The 24,226-nt window shown below is 44.9% G+C and overlaps 1 protein-coding gene across 3 annotated transcripts in view; it reads right to left on the minus strand.

Annotated features, from left to right (window-relative positions):
* Nucleotides 1-24,226, minus strand: part of dennd4b (DENN/MADD domain containing 4B) — a 106,065-nt gene that overhangs the window by 44,442 nt on the left and 37,397 nt on the right. For all 3 annotated transcript variants that reach the window (XM_028581725.1, XM_028581724.1, XM_028581723.1), the window contains 7 exons: nucleotides 19,130-19,495; nucleotides 14,971-15,226; nucleotides 13,414-13,483; nucleotides 11,386-11,555; nucleotides 10,347-10,588; nucleotides 5,463-5,529; nucleotides 482-540 (listed from right to left, as the gene is read on the minus strand). In XM_028581725.1, the coding sequence (XP_028437526.1) occupies nucleotides 482-540; nucleotides 5,463-5,529; nucleotides 10,347-10,588; nucleotides 11,386-11,555; nucleotides 13,414-13,483; nucleotides 14,971-15,226; nucleotides 19,130-19,476 (1,211 nt within the window). In that variant the 5' untranslated portion in view covers nucleotides 19,477-19,495. The remainder of the gene's footprint in view (nucleotides 1-481; nucleotides 541-5,462; nucleotides 5,530-10,346; nucleotides 10,589-11,385; nucleotides 11,556-13,413; nucleotides 13,484-14,970; nucleotides 15,227-19,129; nucleotides 19,496-24,226) is intronic.

Genomic DNA, 24,226 nt, shown 5'->3' on the forward strand with positions numbered 1-24,226 from the left:
TCACACACAGCAGAGTTACACACACACACACACACACACACACACACACACACACACACACACACACACACAGCAGAGTCACACACAGCACACACACACACACACACACACACACACACACACACACACACACACACACACACACAGACACACTTTTCTTTTCTTTTTTATGAGTCACTTTGGATGAGAATGAAATATAAGGTTGCCTAAGTAAAGTATATGTATGTGTATGTATGTATATGCGTATGCATATGAGATATGTTTATGCATGTATATTGTTTATGTTTAACCTCCGATGGGTATATGTTGTTTTGTAAATAGGGTAGGCGTAATAAGCTATGGCTTCAGCCTTCACCTTTTCGGTTACCACCCTTGTTTATAATGAACTTGCTGTACTTATGTTTTATGTTTAGTAAGCGAATAAACCTTCATTCATTCATGAGCGGGTCTAGAATATGTGCTGGTACTGCAGTACACTGACCTGAGCGGGAGAGGAGAGGAGACCGGCTGGCACAGCAGCAGGTTGTCATACGGAGAGAGCTGTGAGACGAATACACAATGTTCATAAAGAATACAGAATATACACACACACACACACACACACACACACACACACAGTACAGGCCAAAGGTTTGGACATACCTTCTCATTCAATGTGTTTCCTTTTTATTTTCATGACTATTTACATTGTAGATTCTCACTGAAGGCATCAAAACTATGAATGAACACATATGGAATTATGTACTTAACAAAAAAGTGTGAAATAACTGAAAACATGTCTTATATTTTAGATTCTTCAAAGTAGCCACCCTTTGCTTTTTTTGATAACTCTGCAAACCCTTGGTGTTCTCTCAATGAGCTTCATGAGGTAGTCACCTGAAATGGTTTTACCTTCACAGGTGTGCTTTGTCAGGGTTAATTAGTGGAATTATTTCCCTTATTAATAAAAAAGCAAAGGGTGGCTACTTTGAAGAATCTAAAATATAAGACATGTTTTCAGTTATTTCACACTTTTTTGTTAAGTACATAACTCCATATGTGTTCATTCATAGTTTTGATGCCTTCAGTGAGAATCTACAATGTAAATAGTCATGAAAATAAAAAGGAAACTCATTGAATGAGAAGGTGTGTCCAAACTTTTGGCCCTGTACTGTACACACACAGACAGACACACACACACACACACACACACACACACACACACAGACATGTTGGGCTTTAAAGTGATTTAAAGGGATACTCCAGTTATCACGGTCTACCCTGGCTGTAGATAGGTGGGCCAACGCATTTTTTGTCTCAGTGCAAGTAATTAGGTTGTTTTATTTTTGTCTTTGTTGGCTCACTTTCACTCACAACATGCTAACCGGCAACATAGGATTCCATTCACTACGCTAAGCTAACTAGCGGCGGCGCTGCCGGTGTTGCACCGGACTAAAACAATGCATGCACAAAAAATGCGTTGGCCCACCTATCTACAGCTAGGGGAGACCCCACCTATCTACAGCTAGGGGAGACCCCACCTATCTAAAGCTAGGACAGACCCCACCTATCTACAGCTAGGGGAGACCCCACCTATCTACAGCTAGAGGAGAACCCACCTATCTAAAGCTAGGACAGACCCCACCTATCTACAGCTAGGGGAGACCCCACCTATCTACAGCTAGGGGAGACCCCATCTATCTACAGCTAGAGGAGACCCCACCTATCTACAGCTAGAGGAGACCCCACCTATCTACAGCTAGGGGAGACCCCACCTATCTACAGCTAGGGGAGACCCCATCTATCTACAGCTAGAGACCCCACCTATCTACAGCTAGAGGAGACCCCACCTATCTACAGCTAGGGGAGACCCCACCTATCTACAGCTAGGGGGAGACCCCACCTATCTACAGTTAGGGGAGACCCCACCTATCTACAGCTAGAGGAGACCCCACCTATCTACAGCTAGGGGAGACCCCACCTATCTACAGCTAGAGGAGACCCCACTTATCTACAGCTAGAGGAGACCCCACCTATCTACAGCTAGGGGAGACCCCACCTATCTACAGCTAGAGGAGACCCCACCTATCTACAGCTAGAGGAGACCCCACCTATCTACAGCTAGGGGAGACCCCACCTATCTACAGCTAGGGGAGACCCCACCTATCTACAGCTAGAGGAGACCCCACCTATCTACAGCTAGGGGAGACCCCACCTATCTACAGCTAGGGGAGACCCCACCTATCTACAGCTAGAGGAGACCCCACCTATCTACAGCTAGAGGAGACCCCACCTATCTACAGCTAGGAGAGACCCCACCTATCTACAGCTAGAGGAGACCCCACCTATCTACAGCTAGTGGAGACCCCACCTATCTACAGCTAGAGGAGACCCCACCTATCTACAGCTAGAGGAGACCCCACCTATCTACAGCTAGAGGAGACCCCACCTATCTACAGCTAGGGGAGACCCCACCTATCTACAGCTAGAGGAGACCCCACCTATCTACAGCTAGAGGAGACCCCACCTATCTACAGCTAGGGGAGACCCCACCTATCTACAGCTAGAGGAGACCCCACCTATCTACAGCTAGAGGAGACCCCACCTATCTACAGCTAGGGGAGACCCCACCTATCTACAGCTAGAGGAGACTGTGATAAGCCCTATTTCAACAAACGGTGGCGTGTCCCTTTAAGAAGTAATTTACTATTAAATGTACAATTTGTTTTCATAGTTTTGGCTTTCGTTCCAATCAGTTATGGGAAGATTTTGCTCTCCCAACTTTATTCCTGGAAGGGGAATATATAAATTGAACAAATGAAAGCACAGCCAGCTGTCAGACAGGTTTTAAACAAATAAACCGTTTATCTAAACTGCCAATCAGTTGATACAAGAAGAGAGAGTAAATGCAAATGTCTGTTATCTGTTAAGTTTTGACTAAATGTTAAAAGGGTGTGCTGCGGTATTTTTACACCTGGACCCTACGTTCCCATGTTGTTGTTTTTCTAAAAGTTCTGCTTTCACCGCTGACAGACGCAGATTATTATTCTAAGTGTCTGACAACATTATGGAAATGATCCCTACAGAGATAGAGCTTTTAGTTAAAGAGTAAGATCCTTTTAGTTTAACATGAAACAGTCCCGAAATCACCATCACCAAACTACACCAGTCTCCATGTAAATAATCAGGACTTTTAGTGTGTATAGAGCCAGCATATTTCAACCAGACTCCATGTAAATAATCAGGACTTCTATTGTATCGTATAGTAGATAGAAAAAAAATAAACCTATCAAAAGCCGTCTTGGTTCATCTTTCCACTGTTCCAACTATCACCACTCTGGTTTGGTTGAAATAAACCCTTTATTCACCCATTTATATGTGGAGATATGCTGGCTCTATACACGCTAAAAGTCCTGATTATTTACATGGAGTCTGGTGGAGATATGCTGGCTCTATACACGCTAAAAGTCCTGATTATTTACATGGAGTCTGGTGGAGATATGCTGGCTCTATACACGCTAAAAGTCCTGATTATTTACATGGAGTCTGGTGGACATATGCTGGCTCTATACACGCTAAAAGTCCTGATTATTTACATGGAGTCTGGTGGAGATATGCTGGCTCTATACACGCTAAAAGTCTTGATTATTTACATGGAGTCTGGTGGAGATATGCTGGCTCTATACACGCTAAAAGTCCTGATTGTTTACATGGAGTCTGGTGGAGATATGCTGGCTCTATACACACTGAAAGTCCTGATTATTTACATGGAGTCTGGTGGAGATATGCTGGCTCTATACACGCTGAAAGTCCTGATTATTTACATGGAGTCTGGTGGAGATATGCTGGCTCTATACACGCTGAAAGTCCTGATTATTTACATGGAGTCTGGTGGAGTTTGGTGATGGTGATTTCGGGGCTGTTTCATGTTAAACTAAAAGGATCTTACTCTTTAACTAAAAGCTCTATCTCTGTAGGGATCCTTTCCATAATGTTGTCAAACACTTAGAATAATAATCTGAGTCTGTCAGGGGCAAAAACACAACTTTTAGTGGACGCTGACTGATGGTGAACATAGTGGCTCCCGACTGCAGTGATCTTTCTTAAATACTGGACTAATTTCAAAAAAGGTTGTACCCATCAGTCGCTTGGACACAAAAACATAGGGAAAAATAGGGTCCCGGTTGGAAAATACTTAAGTGACCCTTTAGGGTTTAACAGATAGTTTATTTGTTTTCACTCACTACCAATCAGTGAGTTCGAAACTTTGACACTTTAAGTGGAATCGAATGTGATCGATCCTCGTCTTAGGTTTGTTTCACTGATGGATCCAGCTGCTGTAAATCTAAATTTGGTGAGTTAAAAGTTCCTGTAACTGACCGGAATGACGACCAAAATCTTTAAAATTTCAGGAATGTTTTGGCTATTAAAAAAGGTCCAGTATGATTTCCTGCATGGTTTAAGCGCGACTTAATTTTTTGGTCTCAAATCGTAGGCGTCTCTCTTTGAGCCGCTAGCTGCCTGCCCCATGAACACACCGTGAAAAAGCCCGGTCCCAGGAGACTAGGTAACTAGGGCCACAGGCTGTGCACCGAAATACAACAAACCACGTTCCAGCCAATCACCGACAAGATGGTTGGTTGGGTTTGTGGTTGCCCCATCCCCCCCATTATGTGCATGCGCACTAAACCACACCTCCCTTCCCCCAACCATCTTGTCGGTGATTGGCTGGAATTGGCTTTGCTGTATTTTGGTGCACAGCCTGCGCCCCTAGTGTCTGTTTGACGCTTACGACCCCTTTGTTGTCTCCCGAGACCGGGCTTTTTCGTGGTGTGTTCAGGGGCCAGGCAGCTAGCGGATCAAGGAGAGATGCCTACGATTTGAGACACAAATGAAATTGTGCTGAAACCACGCAGGAACTCATAGCGCACCTTTAATATACCTATTATTATAATAACATTTAAAGACGATCCCGACACAAACAAACACTGAATTATTGTCTCATTGTTTCTCCCACGCTACGATACAGTAATGATGATCCACCTGCATGCAGCTGATTGAAATCACGACTAAAACCTGATGAATCATCAGTAAATTACGTTTTGATTGGAGGAATTATGTCAAGAAATTTTGCCCGCTAATTGGAAACAATCAACTTGGAACGACTGCTTCTGATTTCTGACACAGTTACCAAGTTGAGGTTGCCACCAGATCTCACCGCCTACACCCTGTTGGAGGAGGAAGTAAAGGAAATTAAAAGTCTGGTTTCCTCCGATCCTGGTTTTAATAAACCTGCGATGACAAATACATTTTATTCTTCTCTGTGTTCAGATGTTGGGAAACTGATTTGCTGCAGGTTTTCCTTTTTTTTCCCCCCCTTTGCCATACTTGTGGACTTCTAAAGTTATACTGTGTGTCATTTTTGGCCGACCTGATGTGGAACACAGGCATCACATGTTGGAGGTTCGAGTCTCGGCGTGTACCTGAACGAGGATGCGAGGCCGCTGCGGGGAAGGAAACGGGACGTTGTGCATGAAGCTGGAGATGTGTCTGCAGAGAGAGAAAACATCAGGGGGAAACACATCAGTCAGGCACGGTGTTTCCTGCCATTATACAAGGATTAGGTGCAGCACCCGAGCCGTTTTAGGCAGCACCTAAAGCCCTAAAGGCCCAAACCATAGACCGTATAATTTTAATGGACAGAGCATGTGTGACGTCACCTATTGGTTGGTGGAGATCTGCTATGAGTCGTTGAGTTTGCCGTTGCCGTATGAGGTCATAAGGAGCAAGGTTACCTCCCCTTTCTCTGCTTTGCCCACCCAGAGAATTTGCCCCCCCCCATGAGAGAGAGACATCATGGCTTTCAAACAAAATGGCAGTATTAGGGGACCACTAAGGCCTATATAAAAGAGACTTCAGATACAGTATTAGGGGACCACTAAGGTCTATATAAAAGAGACTTCAGATACAGTATTAGGGGACCACTAAGGCCTATATAAAAGAGACTTCAGATACAGTATTAGGGGACCACTAAGGTCTATATAAAAGAGACTTCAGATACAGTATTAGGGGACCACTAAGGCCTATGTAAAAGAGACTTCAGATACAGTATTAGGGGACCACTAAGGTCTATATAAAAGAGACTTCAGATACAGTATTAGGGGACCACTAAGGTCTATATAAAAGAGACTTCAGATACAGTATTAGGGGACCACTAAGGCCTATATAAAAGCATCCAAAGAGCACCATGTCATGGGGCCTTTAATATTGTATTAACTTCACTGTATAGAATGCCTTCTACTTTTGTAAACAGGTCTTTTACAAAAATTTAAAATATTTAATAGAAAAGTGGGTTACTACAGTTATTTGTACATGCACACATGAAGGTAGGCCTACCTGCTTGATTACTGTAAAAAGAGCAGCAGGTTAAATGGCTGTGGTATCATAACTAAATCTTGTGGTGGTTGTATGGCTGTGTTAACAAAAGGTCTTTTGTGTTCACACAGCCATCTAATCACACCTATTGACATTCTTGTGAATTGTTTGTGTTATCACAAAAGGGATACACTGGCATTCAGACAATACCCAGTTACTATGGCCAGTGTGAATGCAAATGATGTTTTTTGGGGAGAGTAGTTAGTAGAAGTGTTTAGAAGTGGACTGTTCCTAGAACTACGTTCCTGTAACTACTTGGAACCGTCTGATTTAAAGTGAATCAGTCCTTGGTAGTACCGACGTAATTCGGTGGAGCTCAGCACCCAAGCCAATTATTCACTTAACCATACCACGGTTACTGCTGTGCATGTAAACACACAGAGGTGAAGTGGGGCTATGATGTACAGCCAGTACAATTTGGAGCAGATACTCAGACACAGGAAAGAAGACCAGCAACAAATAATAGTAAGGCTGGAGTCCTTATTACTTTTTAATATAATCATCTTCTCATATCCACATTATTGTAAATGCCTCCATTCTTCATCCTTACCTCCCTTTCAGCATGTATTTGTTTTAATGACCAGACCAGTCCCTCTTCTTATTTTACTTTACCCGATAAATAGGGCTGCACAATATATCTTTTTTTTTTTTTTTTTTTTTTTTTTAAATCGTCATCGCAATATCAACCAGCGCAATATACTAGGGGGGGGAAAAAAAAAATCAATACAGCATAGTATCGCAATATTTTCCGTGGCAATACAATATCAATACACAGACGGCAAGTATGGATCTTTTATTATATATGTGTTGGTCAGTTTGTCTGCTTGAAAATACAATTGAAGTGAGCTGAACCATCAGAGAAATCTTTTCATCAAAACAAATGTTGACAAAATTTCCTTTTGGGCACATAATTTGAAATGGTGAAAAATTTGAAGTTGGAAAAAAGGTAATACTTTGCAATATATCGCAGAATATTGCAAATATAGTTTAAAATCGCAATAATATCGTATCCTGACATAAGTATCGTGATGATATTGTATCGTGAGACCTCTGGGGATTCCCACCCCTACAATACATACACATCGCGAAAGGCTAAGACATATCGCTATAGACACAAAACAGATTTTTCATTTTAGGTGAAAGAAAATATCAGTAGAAAACCGCACATTCAAATGTAACAATCATTCTTTATTAGTGCTGCCTTTTATATTCAATTTAATGTTCAATATAAGAAAGTTAGTTTCCTTTCATTTGTCTTAACATCAACAATCAATTTGTTGTATTTTAGCAGAAACCTGAAAGTAGAAGAACTGAGAACAATTTAATATCGGTTTATTTATTTATCGCACAGCGATATCGTTATCACGATATTCTACAACACGTGTGTCAAACTCAAGGCCCGCGGGCCAAATCTGGCCCCTCGCAGATTATGATCCGGCCCGCATATCAATTGAGGTTCACAATACGTTTTGGCCCACCTAGTTTTTGTCACTTTTTCCAACGTTGGTCACTTTTTCCAACATTTTTGTCACTTTTTCCGACATTTTTGTCACTTTTTCCGACATTATTAAGCACTTCTTTTCTATGATGGCTGAGGAACTTTTTCCTGACTTCTTTAGGACTTTATGTCGACCAAACTCTAAGTGAGAAGACTATACGACACATGCAATAATACATCCATCCATCCATCCATCTTCGTCCGCTTATCCGGTGTCGGGTCGCGGGGTGAGCAGCTCCAGCAGGGGACCCCAAACTTCCCTTTCCCGAGCAACATTAACCAGCTCCGACTGGGGGATCCCGAGGCGCTCCCAGGCCAGGTTGGAGATATAATCCCTCCACCTAGTCCTGGGTCTTCCCCGAGGCCTCCTCTCAGCTGGACGGGCCTGGAACACCTCCCTAGGGAGGCGCCCAGGGGGCATCCTTACCAGATGCCCGAACCACCTCAACTGGCTCCTTTCGACGCAAAGGAGCAGCAGCTCTACTCCGAGCTCCTCACGGATGACTGAGCTTCTCACCCTATCTCTAAGGGAGACGCCAGCCACCCTCCTGAGGAAACCCATTTCGGCCGCTTGTACCCTGGATCTCGTTCTTTCGGCCCATGACCCAGCCTTCATGACCATAGGTGAGGGTAGGAACGAAAACTGACCGGTAGATCGAGAGCTTTGCCTTCTGGCTCAGCTCTCTTTTCGTCATAACGGTGCAATAAATTGAATGTAATACCGCACCCGCTGCGCTCTCCGACCAATCTCCCGCTCCATTGTCCCCTCACTTGCGAACAAGACACCAAGGTACTTGAACTCCTTCACTTGGGGTAAGGACTCATTCCCTACCTGGAGAAGACACTCCATCGGTTTCCTGCTGAGAACCATGGCCTCCGATTTGCTGCAAACCGATCTAGTGAGTGCTGAAGGTCACAGGCCGATGATGCCATCAGGACCACATCATCTGCAAAGAGCAGCGATGAGATCCCCAGCCCACCGAACTGCAACCCCCCCCCCACCCCGACTACGCCTCGATATCCTGTCCATAAAAATTACAAACAGGATTGGTGACAAAGCCCAGCCCTGGCGGAGGCCAACCCTCACCTGAAACGAGTCCGACTTACTGCCGAGAACCCAGACACAGCTCTCACTTTGGTCGTACAGAGATTGGATGGCCCTGAGAAGAGACCCCCCTCACCCCAGAACCTCCCACAGTATCTCCCGGGGGACCCGGTCATACGCCTTCTCCAGATCCACAAAACACATGTAGACCAGTTGGGCATACTCCCAGGCTCCCTCCAGGATCCTTGCAAGAGTGAAGAGCTGGTCCGTTGTTCCACGACCAGGACGGAATCCGCATTGTTCCTCTTCAATCTGAGGTTCGACTTTCGGCTGAACCCTCCTTTCCACCTTGGAGTAGACTTTACCAGGGAGGCTGAGAAGTGTGATACCCCTGTAATTGGCACACACCCTCTGGTCCCCCTTTTTAAAAAGGGGAACCACCACCCCAGTCTGCCACTCCTTTGGCACCGTCCCAGACTTCCACGCAATGTTGAAGAGTCGTGTCAACCAGGACAGCCCCTCCACACCCAGAGCCTTGAGCATTTCTGGACGGATCTCATCAATCCCCGGGGCTTTGCCACTGTGGAGTTGTTTAACTACCTCAGCAACTTCCACTAGGGAAATTGACGACAATCCCCCATCATCCTCCAGCTCTGCCTCTACCATAGAGGGCGTATTAGTCGGATTCAGGAGTTCCTCAAAGTGCTCCTTCCACCGCCCTATTACCTCCTCAGTTGAGGTCAACAGCGTCCCATCCTTACTGTACACAGCTTGGATGGTTCCCCCTTCCCCTCCTGAGGTGGCGAACAGTTTTCCAGAAGCACTTTGGTGCCGACCGAAAGTCCTTCTCCAAGTCTTCTCCGAACTTCTCCCACACCCGCTGCTTTGCCTCTTTCACGGCAGAGGCTGCAGCCCTTCGGGCCCTTCGGTACCCTGCAACTGCCTCCGGAGTCCTCCGGGATAACATATCCCGGAAAGACTCCTTCTTCAGTCGGACGGCTTCCCTGACCACCGGTGTCCACCACGGTGTTCGTGGGTTACCGCCCCTTGAGGCACCTAAGACCCTAAGACCACAGCTCCTCGCCGCAGCTTCAGCAATGGAAACTTTGAACATTGTCCACTCGGGTTCAATGCCCCCAGCCTCCACAGGGATGCACGAAAAGCTCCGCCGGAGGTGTGAGTTGAAAGTCTGTCGGACAGGGGCCTCCTGCCCTTGATGTGATTCTTATTTTCCAGTGTGGCCCTCTGGGAAGTTGAGTTTGACACCCCTGCTCTACAACGTTATCGCATATTTTCCTCATACGGTGCAGCCCTAGCGATAAATAACTCCTCGATAAAACGTCAGCAGACCTGATTTGGTCTGTAAAAAGAAAAACTGGGAGCACTGACTTTTCGAGCGGCAGGACGTGGGGCCCGGAGATGGAGTATCGGTACACGAAGGTGAGGAACTTCTGGAAGACGGTGAAGAAGGGCCAGTGGGAGAGGACACAGATGCTCTTCTTCACCTGCAGGCTCCGGTTGGTGATGGGCCTCCGGTCCACCACGCTGAGCAGCCCGAGTCGCACGCTCTGCCGCTCCGACAGCAGGTCCCGGGAGAAGGACTCGTAGAACTGGATGGCTGCTCCGTAAACCTGCAGGGGAGAGAGAGAACAGAGGCTTTCACAGACAGACAGACAGGCAGGCAGACAGACAGACAGGCAGACAGGCAGGCAGGCAGGCAGACACTTTCCACTACTGATTTCAAGACACCTTCCAGTCCTTTCTAACATTTCATTTAATCAGTCTTAACAGCCTGAAATGTGTGTGTTAAGGAGATGTAAATATGAATCAAAGAACTAAAAATGTGTGTGTGTCTCTGTGTGTGTGTGTGTGTCTCTGTGTGTGTGTCTCTGTGTGTGTGTGTCTCTGTGTGTGTTGTGTGTGTCTGTGTATGTGTGTGTGTGTGTGTGTGTGTGTGTGTCTCTGTGTGTGTGTGTGTGTGTTTCTCTGTGTGTGTATGTGTGTGTGTCTCTGTGTGTGTATGTCTCTTTCCGTGTCTGTGTTCGTGCGTGCATGTGTGTATATATATATGTGTGTGTGTGTGTGTGTGTCTCTGTGTGTGTCAGTGTGTGTCTGTGTGTCAGTGTGTGTGTGTGTGTCTCTGTGTTTCTGTGTGTCTCTGTGTGTGTATGTCTCTCTCCGTGTCTGTGTGCGTGCATATATGTGTGCGTGTGTGTGTGTGTGTGTGTGAGTGTGAGTGTATATATATATATATATATATATATATATATATATATATATATATATATATATATACACACACACACAGACATGTGGATGTGTGTGTGTGTGTGTGTGTGAGTGTATATATATATATATATATATACACACACACATGTGTGTGTGTGTGTGTGTGTATATGTGTATGTGTGTCTCTTTCTTTTCGGACCTTGTCCCCTGAGGCGGAGGTGAGGACGAAGGTGGAGAAGACGGGCAGCTGGTACTTGGTGTTGAGAGGCCAGCTCTCCACGGTGGCGCCCATCGGCAGACAGAAGACCGGCACCGACTCCGGCAGAGGGAAGGCCTCCAGGTCCTCCTCCGGGTACCGGCTGATCAGACCTGCAGCACGCAGCAGTTAGCATCTGCACACTTCAACTTTAATACAGGGTTTCCCCCAGGTGGACTGCATGCCAAAACAACAGAGATGTACTGTATAAAGGCTGCTGTGTGGCAATATTCACTGTAATGTCAGTTTTTATAAGATGCCGATCTGAATAATTGAGCTTTTAGGAAGACAAAAGGGGATACAGACGTGATGAATCAGCAGAGAGAATGGGGGGACACTAAGCTAACGTTATGCCCCCCCCGCACAACTATGAGACTGACCCAGGCTAACTTTGCCGTGTTGTCCCGTCTGTTGGTAACCTGACTCCTCCAAATGGATCGCTTCGCATTTGCTCGGCATATCCACCTGGGAACTTTTCGTTGGAGAACGTTTGGGAAGGGGGGCGAAAATCTGTTAGCTGATTGGATAAACCATCTGTCTATCACCACTAGGTTTGGGTACTGAAACTCGGTGCCAATAGGGCACCGGTTCCGACGTAAACGGTAGTAACGAGACCGAATAAGAACAAAAATTTCGGTGCCTGACTTTACACTACACTCGACAGCAGGTAACGTTAGCCTAGCTTTAGCTAGCAGCTGGATTAATCCCGGTTAAAGTGCTGACAGCTAACGTTAAACAGTGTGAAGTGTGACTGGATTTCAACAGTGTGCTCTGCAGCGCAGCAGCTGCCCACGTTGGAAAAACACAGACGCTGCGTTCACTGAAACTGGTACCCTACAGCTTCGCGCTGCATTCAAAGTTGTGTTAAAATACACTTTTCCCACCTGGTGGTTGTTTTTGTCATTCAACAGCAATTTACTTGTGAAATAAGTTATTGTTTATTATAAGTTATAGTTGTTACATTACTAATAAATCATTTATTTTGGCCATATTGCCGTAGTAATAAACAAGTTGTTCTTAAATGTCGCCGAATGTTGTTTAGTACACTTTTTTTTTAACTTTCTTAAAAAGTATTTTAAAAGTACAGATTTAGCACCGGTATCGGAAAAAAAAACCAAACGATAGCCAACCCTAATCACCACCTATATGTTGGTGATAGACGGGCCAAATAAACCAATCGGATCAAACTCTTGCCGAAACCAGTCGGGAGAAGAGCAAAAACATCTCCGAGAAAAGCCTTCAGTGCTGAAGCTCAGCCAGATCAGGATGCTCTCACCGGGCTAGTCTGTTGGAGCCCTGATAACACTACAGTGTTCAAGTTCAAGTTACTTGATTTGTCCCCCAATGGGACAGTTAGTTGTGCAGCTGATAGTATGGTACAAATCACACACAATCACACACAATCACACACACACACACACACACACACACACACAATACAGAGATTGCCTACCTTGCAGGCATAGTTAAAAACAATAAAAAACAGTAACAAAAATCAATGAAAAGTAAGTCAATTTATCTATGGTTCTTTATGTAATTAAGAAGTAGCATGGCTGCAGGTACAAACGATTGTTTATATCTATTGGTTCTGAATTTTGGGAGATTAAAGTGTGATCCAGATCATGACAACATCTGAAATTCAGCCTGTAAGGGATGAGAACTATGTGACAGGATGGATTCAACTGTTCTTAGCGTCTGCTTCTGATCAAGTTCCTCCAGGCCTTTCTGCTTACAACCTGGGATGCAGCTGCTCACCTTAATTAACCTAGAAAGGGAGTTTTTTTTTTTACAGTAATGGACCCATACCAGCAGATTGAAGAGAAGGTGACAACTGACTCAACAAAGGACCTATAGAAAAGGGTCATCAGGGTCTTGTCCACATTAAACTGGGCCAGCTTCCTAAGCTTTTCTTGCAAAACAAACTAGTATTTGGCTCAAAGTGTGAGGTGCAGAATGGTGACAGGTACTCACTGGCTTTGTAGACGAGCGCGTTGGCTTTGGCCACCGCTCTCTTGTAGCACACGTACAGAGCGGGACCCCACTGCAGACAAACACACACACACACAGCTGCGATTCACTCATCTTTAACAGAAGTAGATTTCATTAAAGCTAGGGCTGTCCTCGATTAAAGAAAATCCCAGTCAATGAATGCCGAGCTTAGGAGCATAGAGTGAACAATAAACACGCTAAAAAGGTAATACACAATAAAACAAAGTACTGCTGCAGTCAAGAACATTAACACAGAATAGATATTTTACAATTAAAAGAATGTAAAGAAAAGTATTTTCATTATGGATTTATATGTTGTTCATACGTTAGTGTCTTTGCTAGTTTAAGACCGACCCAGGTGTCAGTTTCACATCCAGCGCCCGCGTCATTTAATTAACAAATGCAGCTGCACCCATCTGTGGCCCATGGGCGTGCTGGTCTTACAGGGAGGTGTGTTCAGGTGCATTCTGGGCGTAGTGGTCTTACAGGGAGGTGTGTTCAGGTGCATTCTGGGCGTGCTAGTCTTACAGGGAGGTGTGTTCAGGTGCATTCTGGGCGTAGTGGTCTTACAGGAAGGTGTGTTCAGGTGCATTCTGGGCGTGCTAGTCTTACAGGGAGGTGTGTTCAGGTGCATTCTGGGCGTGCTGGTATTACAGGGAGGTGTGTTCAGGTGCATTCTGGGGCGTGCTGGTCTTACAGGGAGGTGTGTTCAGGTGCATTCTGGGCATGCTGGTCTTACAGGGAGGTGTGTTCAGGTGCATTCTGGGCATGCTGGTCTTACAGGGAGGTGTGTTCAGGTGCATTCTGGGTGTGCTGGTCTTACAGGGAGGCGTGTTCAGCTGCATTCTGGGCATGCTGGTCTTACAGGGAGGTGTGTTCAGGTGCATTCTGGGCGTGCTGGTCTTACAGGGAGGTGTGTTCAGGTGCAAAAACCTGGTCTAAAGTCAATAACGCAGCATTTCATTGTTTTAACAGCGCATTAGTAAAATTTGGGCGCACACTATGCTTGTTACACACATAGGAACGAGCAGCAGCACAAAAACATACGGAAGATCCAAAATAAAAATATTACAATGTGAAATAGTATTATGATATGATCTGCTTGCACGCTTTTCCTTCGGGCAGTTCATTTTCTTCTCTCCTTCCTGCTTAGCAAATCCTGCTATATCCGGCCTGGCTTTTAAAGGGAATGAGAGATGAGGGTCTTATTTAATTCATAGGTGTGTTTTGGGCGTAACATGCAATAAACCAATCAGAGTAAGTAAGTACGCCTGGCGCATGGACCCTCTTTTCCAACATTAAACTAGCAAAAAAAAGAGGATTTGTCTGTGAGTTTTCCTTCATTTCCGTCATTTTCATTTGATTCCCTTAAAGACTTTTATTGTGAAACATCTGCAGGAAATGTTGAGTTTTACACACATGAATTTCTGGTAGAATCTCATTTAGTTTTTACCTTCTCGAGTCATTAGAGTACAGTATAATTGTCTTTTTCACAACAACAGACGCACAAACACTTCCCAGAAGCCCCCCGGTGCTCACCATGCCGGTGTTGAGGTTCTTGTCGACGCGGCAGAAGGTGTGCGGGGCGACCTCTCCTTTGCTGGGTAGCAGCAGTGCGATATCGGTGACCCCCAGCGTGTGGAGGCCCTGCGAGTCCAGGGCCCTCCGGTACGTCAGGAACACGCGGTGGGCCGTCGGGGCGCCACCGGAGCTCAGGTTGGCCGAGCGGCTGTAGGGAGTCGTCTCGATGACGAACCAGCTCTGCTTCAGCTGCTCCTTCCCCTCATACAGGACCCTGCAGGGACAGTTGGACTCAAATCAGTGGTGTAGTCTAGGACTGGGCAAGAAATGGTGATAGGTGTAAACAGAGCCCTGGGTATCCTGCTCTGCCTTTGAGAAAATGAAAGCTCAGATGGACCAATCAGGAATCTTGCTCCTTATGAGGTCATAAGGAGCAAGATTACCTCCCATTTCTCTGATTTGTCCACCCAGAGAATATGGCCCCCCCATGAGAGAGAGAGAGAAACTAAGTAAAGCTCATTGTGGGACTGGCTGTAGTGGCTGTAATTCAGCACCAAAGCTGAATTTCGGGGAAGAGACTTCAGATACAGTATTAGGGGACCACTAAGGTCTATATAAAAGAGACTTCAGATACAGTATTAGGGGACCACTAAGGTCTATATAAAAGAGACTTCAGATACAGTATTAGGGGACCACTAAGGTCTATATAAAAGAGACTTCAGATACAGTATTAGGGGACCACTAAGGTCTATATAAAAGAGACTTCAGATACAGTATTAGGGGACCACTAAGGTCTATATAAAAGAGACTTCAGATACAGTATTAGGGGACCACTAAGGTCTATATAAAAGAGACTTCAGATACAGTATTAGGGGACCACTAAGGTCTATATAAAAGAGACTTCAGATACAGTATTAGGGGACCACTAAGGTCTATATAAAAGCATCCAAAGAGCACCATGTCATGGGACCTTTAATATCCTCCATGAGCTGTGCTGCAACGGTTGACCACATTGATTATCGGGACAAATCACGACTAACTTCAAGTTGTTTTTAATATGCCATGTAGTTTGAAAGCCTCTGCTCTATTGAAACGACGGGATGATCTCGTACAATTAAGCCTCACAAAATCAGCCTTGAGCTCAATTTTTTAGATGATATTTAAGTCTGTAAAACCTTCGGACATTCGTCCGGTCAAACTCACAGGTCCTGGACCTGCTCACCGTCTGCCAGCTACGAGAGAAAAAGATGTAATGTGCTGTTTAATATGAGAGGATTTGCCTCATTATTCCCCAACACGAGCGTGAGGCAGAATAGTTAAACAGTTGAACATGAAAGACAATAGAGGAGAGTCTGTGTGTGACGGTGATGGGAACACGACTCAGTCCGCCCACCGCTGCGTTACATAATCCTCTGGGTTATATAAGCTTTAACATGCGTCACATGAACTAAACTCACTGGACATGATGTCTGTATCCGTGTGGTGCTGCTGGTTTCTGTTCATTTCATATGAAAACAGCAGAATAATTTACAGTGCAACAAGCAGTATTAGTGTGTATTATTACTTCTTCAACAACCTTTTATTTCTTTAGAGCAGGGGTGTCAAACTCACTTTCACTAAGGGTCACATCACATCAAGGGCCAGACATGTAGGGTTTATTGACATGCTTTTATTGAGAAAAGTCAAATATCTTTAACGGTATTACTGTACTATCAGATTTTTCGTAATTTTTCTCGCTTTCTCCGAAACTTTTGTCGCATTTTTGTTGACATTAAAGCCACACAGAAGTCAGCAAAAAAAAGTTCCTTAGCAAATCAAGCAAAACAAAGATTATCTAAAAGCAGGTGACCACACAGGCGACTCACAGCAACCTGTTTCACAGCCTAAATATTAAAAACTCTCTGCTTCTGGGGGAAATTCGGAGTGTCGAAGTCGGCAAATCTGCTAAATTCTGCTTTGAATGTCGCGTAATTGACTGTTCGCAAAAGCCACGCCCCCTAGTTACTGTTACTACGCCCGTCAAACAATTGAGAACCAGACACATGGATTGAGCTCCATACCTGTTGGTATAAGTGATTGGTTTTGGAGTAATGCAGCAGACATATCCTCCAGGGCACGACAGAAAGGGCTGCAATATGCAGTGGAGGGATGTGTTCAATGACCCTCAAACTCTTGCTAAATTATCGGTGTCGATAGCAACATGTGTTTGACAGGCTAACAGCTATCAGGCTGCCTGAATTTCCTACGGAATAATAAAGTATCTCATGTTCTAACTTTACTACTTTCGATAATAACGCTTTATAGAACCACAACTGTTAACTTAAGTACAGTTTTACAGATTGTAACTGTTATATGTACTTAGCTACTTAAACTACTTATTGATAATTGATGTAAGTTAGCTCGCTAGCTTTACTTACCTTGGAGCAGACATATGTAGCTATGCTTATTAATCTTCGAGGCATTTAGCTGTGAGTGGGGTCTCCCACACCGCTTAATCCATTGTCGGCATCTTTCCACTTGGGTCTTGGGCTTTGGAAAGGCGAAAAAAACGACCCCTCCCTCTAAACTTTTGGGGTACCTGGTGTCAGACTTGCAGGTGCCATAAGGCGCATCATTTCACCATCTTGCTGAAATCGCAGCGTTTGACGGGGGTCCTTCTCCTTAGTTACAGTTGCTGAGCTAGGATTGGACGAGGACCGTTCGAGGGCGGGGTTTTGCGAACGGTCAATTACAGTTTGAAAAACAGTTTCCTGCCTTTTCGGGTTTGGCGCACAATTAGCTTAAATCTACCGTGAACCTAAGGTATGTGGGCCGGATAAAAACCTGCGAGGGCCTGGTTCGGCCTGCGGGCCTTGAGTTTGACACCTGTGCTTCGGTGCAACCTAAATGGTACGTGTCCACATTGGCGTTTTTTTTCCGACAGGCAGGGACTGGCCGGGATCACCCCGTTTCCCAGCATTGGATGCTCACCACTAGCGGTTACCAGTTTCTCTTCACCGACTATCGACAAGCAAAGAAAACAAGCTCCGCCCTCCTACGACCGCAAGGGCTGCACCTGATTGGACGAATGCTTCACGCGTGGGGCTGCGTGAAAACTTTCTCCTATTTTACAAAAATAGTTCCCAAAAACATTTTGTGTCAACTTCAACTTTATTTGTGGTCCCCGAAGAGCAATTGGGTGCGCTTATGTGTGTGAGTTTATGTGCGAAATAATCTTATATAATAATCTTAGATTGACAACGGTCAGTTTAAAAAAAGGTTTGGGAATTTTTGAGAGGCAGTGAGTCCTTAGCGCCGCCAGAGACGACTGTGATTGGTTTGAAGAAGAAGTGGAAGCAACCCAGAGCATCCTACAGGACAGGCCAAAAGTTTGGACACACCTTCTCATTCAATGCGTTTCCTTTTTATTTTCATGACTATTTACATTGTAGATTCTCACTGAAGGCATCAAAACTATGAATGAACACATATGGAATTATGTACTTAACAAAAAAGTGTGAAATAACTGAAAACATGTCTTATATTTTAGATTCTTCAAAGTAGCCACCCTTTGCTTTTTCTTATTAATAAGGGAAATAATTCCACTAATGAACCCTGACAAAGCACACCTGTGAAGGTAAAACCATTTCAGGTGACTACCTCATGAAGCTCATTGAGAGAACACCAAGGGTTTGCAGAGTTATCAAAAAAAGCAAAGGGGGGCTACTTTGAAGAATCTAAAATATAAGACATGTTTTCAGTTATTTCACACTTTTTGGTTAAGTACATAATTCCATATGTGTTCATTCATAGTTTTGATGCCTTCAGTGAGAATCTACAATGTAAATAGTCATGAAAATAAAAAGGAAACACATTGAATGAGAAGGTGTGTCTAAACTTTTGGCCTGTACTGTATATACATTTGCATATTTTTATTATTATCAGCACCAATACTGATTTGATGAATAGATAATTGCATAAACGTATAAGTGTCATTGATTTAGAAAATCACTAAAAAGGCCTGCCTATTGTATTTGTCCTTGAAAAATGAAAAATAAAAAATTACAAAAAAAGAAGAATATATATATTTTGCGTGTAAATCGGCAATTTATGCGGCGAAAGTGCAGTGTATTTGAAAAAATGAATTATGCGATCGCATAATCTCATTTTTCTGGAGGGACTGATCAGTAAATCTCACCCCAGGTCCAGTATGGGCGGCTTGTCCCGCCCCCGGCGGTAGCACAGGTACAGGTGAGGGTTGTTGATGAGCCCGGCGCTCAGCTCGGCCGAGTGGCCACCCAGCGTCTTCTCGATGCAGGTGAAGCCCTCGGGCACTTCCTCCCCGAGCCCCCGCGCGATCACCGCCAGGTCCGTCACCGACTCCACCGCTCGGCCCGACGAGGAAGAGGAGGATGAGGAGGAGGACGGGGAGGAGGAGGAGTTGCAGGTTTTGCCATCCTCGTCTAGGGGCCTCCAGGCCCCCGCTGGGTCGAGTCCTGCCACTACAAAGTAGTCCACCAGCTGGGGACATTTCTCCTCGGTCATAACGTCTGTCTGCCCTCCACTGCAGAGAGAAAGAGAAAGGGAGGGAGGGAGGGAGAGAGAGACTGAGAGAGACAGAGAGAGAGAGAGAAAGGGAGGGAGGGAGGGAGGGAGAGCGAGACAGAGAGAGAGAGAAAATAGGAAATAGACAGAGTTACAACTTCACTCTGGGCAACACCAGACTAGAACAAAAGGGATTATATGATTACTTAGGGACTGAAATTAGTGCATCAGGGAGTTTCAACCTGGCCATAAACACACTATATAATAAAGCTCCGAGAGCTTTGTATGCAGTCAAATGCAAATTTGGAAAAACAAATATCCCCGCAAGAATTTGGCTAAAAATCTACAATTCTCTGATAACTACAATAATGCTTTACGGAAGCGAAGTTTGGAGCCCGATTTCGAAACCAGAATTTAAAAACTGGGATAAAACTCCTACCGAAAAATTACAATTGGAATTCTGTAAAATGATTCTAAAAGTTCGCCCAAACACCCCAAACAATGCATGCAGAGCAGAACTCGGTATATTAGCTCTGGAAATAAAAATCCAAAAAAGGTCAATTAAATCAAGCTGATAAAAACTCCATTGCATACAAAGCTCTCCTGAGCAACCAGCAGTGTTCAGATGTCCACCCCCTCGACCAGCTGGTTCGGAGGTACACTGAGCTAAACACAGTCAGTAATAGACAGACAGGTAGAGAGAGAGACAGGTACACTGAGCCACAGACATAATCCTCAGTCTGCAATCAAAAGATTTGAAACTAAATTAAAAGACGAGTATACAGAACAATGACAAAATGAAAATAAAATACAACACTAACTCCTCTGTTATCAATCCCTGAACAGAGATATCCAACTGGCCAAATATCTCAAAACAAAAAATCCAAAAGAAATACGAATTTTAACAAAATACAGAGAGATACTCCGCATCAGCGCCTTACTAAACACTACAAGCAGCAGACCACCATGGATAGGTACTCTGCATCAGCACCTTACTAAACACTACAAGCATCAGACCACCATGGAGAGGTACTCTGCATCAGCGCCTTACTAAACACTACAAGCAGCAGACCACCATGGAGAGGTACTCTGCATCAGCGCCTTACTAAACGCTACAAGCAGCAGACCCCCATGGAGAGGTACTCTGCATCAGCGCCTTACTAAACGCAACAAGCATCAGACCACCATGGAGAGGTACTCTGCATCAGCGCCTTACTAAACGCTACAAGCAGCAGACCACCATGGAGAGGTACTCTGCATCAGCGCCTTACTAAACGCTACAAGCAGCAGACCACCATGGAGAGGTACTCTGCATCAGCGCCTTACTAAACGCTACAAGCAGCAGACCACCATGGAGAGGTACTCTGCATCAGCACCTTACTAAACGCTACAAACAGCAGACCACCATGGAGAGGTACTCTGCATCAGCGCCTTACTAAACGCTACAAGCAGCAGACCACCATGGAGAGGTACTCTGCATCAGCGCCTTACTAAACGCTACAAGCAGCAGACCACCATGGAGAGGTACTCTGCATCAGCGCCTTACTAAACGGTACAAGCAGCAGACCACCATGGAGAGGTACTCTGCATCAGCGCTTTACTAAACGGTACAAGCAGCAGACCACCATGGAGAGGTACTCTGCATCAGCGCTTTACTAAACGCTACAAGCAGCAGACCACCATGGAGAGGTACTCTGCATCAGCGCCTTACTAAACGCTACAAGCATCAGACCACCATGGAGAGGTACTCTGAATCAGCGCCTTACTAAACACTACAAGCAGCAGACCACCATGGAGAGGTACTCTGCATCAGCGCCTTACTAAACGCTACAAGCATCAGACCACCATGGAGAGGTACTCTGAATCAGCGCCTTACTAAACACTACAAGCAGCAGACCACCATGGAGAGATACTCCGCATCAGCGCCTTACTAAACACTACAAGCAGCACACCACCATGGATAGGTACTCTGCATCAGCACCTTACTAAACACTACAAGCATCAGACCACCATGGAGAGGTACTCTGCATCAGCGCCTTACTAAACACTACAAGCAGCAGACCACCATGGAGAGGTACTCTGCATCAGCGCCTTACTAAACGCTACAAGCAGCAGACCCCCATGGAGAGGTACTCTGCATCACAAGCTACAAGCAGCAGACCACCATGGAGAGGTACTCTGCATCAGCGCCTTACTAAACACTACAAGCAGCAGACCACCATGGAGAGGTACTCTGCATCAGCGCCTTACTAAACACTAAAAAGAAATAACGGAGGCAGACATGCTGAGCACTGTCCAGAAGCCAGGTTACCAACCTAGCACTAAACCTGTAGAAAATAGTTCCTTCTCAGGTTTCTTATATTTAGCTAACACTTTGCACTATTTTATGACACTTTATTAAGCATTTCTTACTTATTCTTTAATTTTGCACCTTAATGTTAAGAGATAATTGTTAAGTGTTCATTGTGATTTTAGACCTGTTTACATTTGAATTATTTGAGTGTTTTCCATGGTTGTGTTGACATTTCGGCTTTTATAACTGAGGGGATTATAATCAGAGCAGGGTTAAGTTTAAAATAAAAATGTTTAAATTTAATATATTTTTCTCCTGGTCCTTATTTTAAGTAGGTCATAAAAAATATCAATAATTATCGATATCGACCGATATGAAAAACTTATATCGTGATACAGTTTTCAACCATATTGCCCAGCCCTAGTTGAGAGAGAAACAGAGTGACATATTAGAGAGATAGAGTGAGAAAGACAGGCTGCAAATGGTGCTGTTTATTTACCAAATCAATATGTGATTAAAGTGTGTGTGTGTGTGTGACTGTGTGTGTGTGTGTGTGTGTGTGTGTGTGTGTGTGTGTGTGTGTGTGTGTGTGTGTGTGTGTGTGTGTGTGTGTGTGTGTGTGTGTGTGTGTGTGAAAGCTGAAAGCTCTCTTATGTAACTGTAAATGTCCCTTGCCCTCTCTCACCCTCCATCCTTTTATTTTCTTTTCTGCCTCTAACTCATGAAGGGAAAGAGACAGACACAGAGGATGTGACTGTAATGGAGCTTTTTTCTTGTACTGAAGTCTTCTGTCGTGCAGGTTTTTAAATCAGCACAACCTTAAGTAAGTAAGCAAATCAAATGTGCACATAAAAGCAACAACCGTTAGTATGTAGAACGTAAAGTGCGGTAATCAAGCCCGGCTTTTTACGATAATGAAAATGTGAAGCGGTATGGTGCCCCGGTAACAGTTTACATCCCTAGCTACCGGCTTACATTAAAAACATGTGCGATGGATAAAAAATGCTCTTTGAACTCATCGCTGTCATCACAGGGTGAAAGTGAGAGAGAGAAACGCCAACGAAGAGAGGAAGAAGTGGAACGAACAGGAGGGGGAAGGCAGGGGGTTTAGAAAGGTCGGCTGGCAAACAGGAAGGAGATTGGCAACCTGTTTCCTGTTCGTCGATGACTTCCTGGTGACACGGCAGCACATGTGACAAAGCGCCGCAGTGCGCGCGCACGCACACACACAAACACACACACACACACACACAGAGACACACACACACACACACACACACACACACACACAGAGACACACACACACACACACACACACACACACACAGAGAGACGCACACACACACACACACACACACACACACACACACACAGAGACACACACACACACACTCACAGAGAAAGATACATACAGACACACACACACAGAGACCACACACACACAGACACACACACACACACACACACACACACACACACACACACAGAGAGAGAGAGACACACACACACACACAGAGAGATACATACAGACACACACACACAGAGACACACACACACACACACACACACAGAGGGAGACACACAGACACACAAACACAGAGAAACACACACACACACAGAGACACACACACCACACACACACACACACACACACACACACACAGAGAGAGACAACCACACAGAGGGAGACACACAGACAGAGAGAGAGAGACACACACACACACACACACACACACACACACACACACACACACACACACACACACACACACACACACACACACACACAGAGAGAGATACATACAGACACACACACAGAGAGAGAGACACACACACACACACACACACACACACAGAGGGAGACACACAGACACACAAACACAGAGAAACACACACACACAGAGACACACACACACACACACACACACACACACACACACACACACACACACACACACGGAGAGAGAGACAACCACACAGAGGGAGACACACAGACACAGAGAGAGAGAGACACACACACACACACACACACAGACACACACACACACACACACTTCCACCCACACACACACTACAGACACACACACACACACACACACACACACACAGCTATCTCGTCAACTACACAAACCTACTGTACAACTTCAGTCTGAACAACTACAGCCTCTGTGACAGATCTGTACGTGTTCATGTACACAAAGAACTTCCTTACTGGATAGTACTACAGTTAAATATAAACCAAGCAGTAAAGGGAGATTTCAGGCACTTTGTGAAAATCATTTTGCAAACTTAAGCCAAGCACTATATCGTTGAAATAAGTTGCTGTCAGCTGTACATTCACCACTTCTAAACACAGGCAGAACATCCTCTACAGCATTCAACGTTTGATTATTGACTCTGAGGACCCCCCCTAGGGGTCCCGGACCACCTGTTGAAGATCCCTGCTCTACAGTGCTG

This window comes from Perca flavescens, chromosome 6 (genome assembly GCF_004354835.1).
Source record: "Perca flavescens isolate YP-PL-M2 chromosome 6, PFLA_1.0, whole genome shotgun sequence".
Lineage (NCBI taxonomy): Eukaryota > Metazoa > Chordata > Actinopteri > Perciformes > Percidae > Perca > Perca flavescens.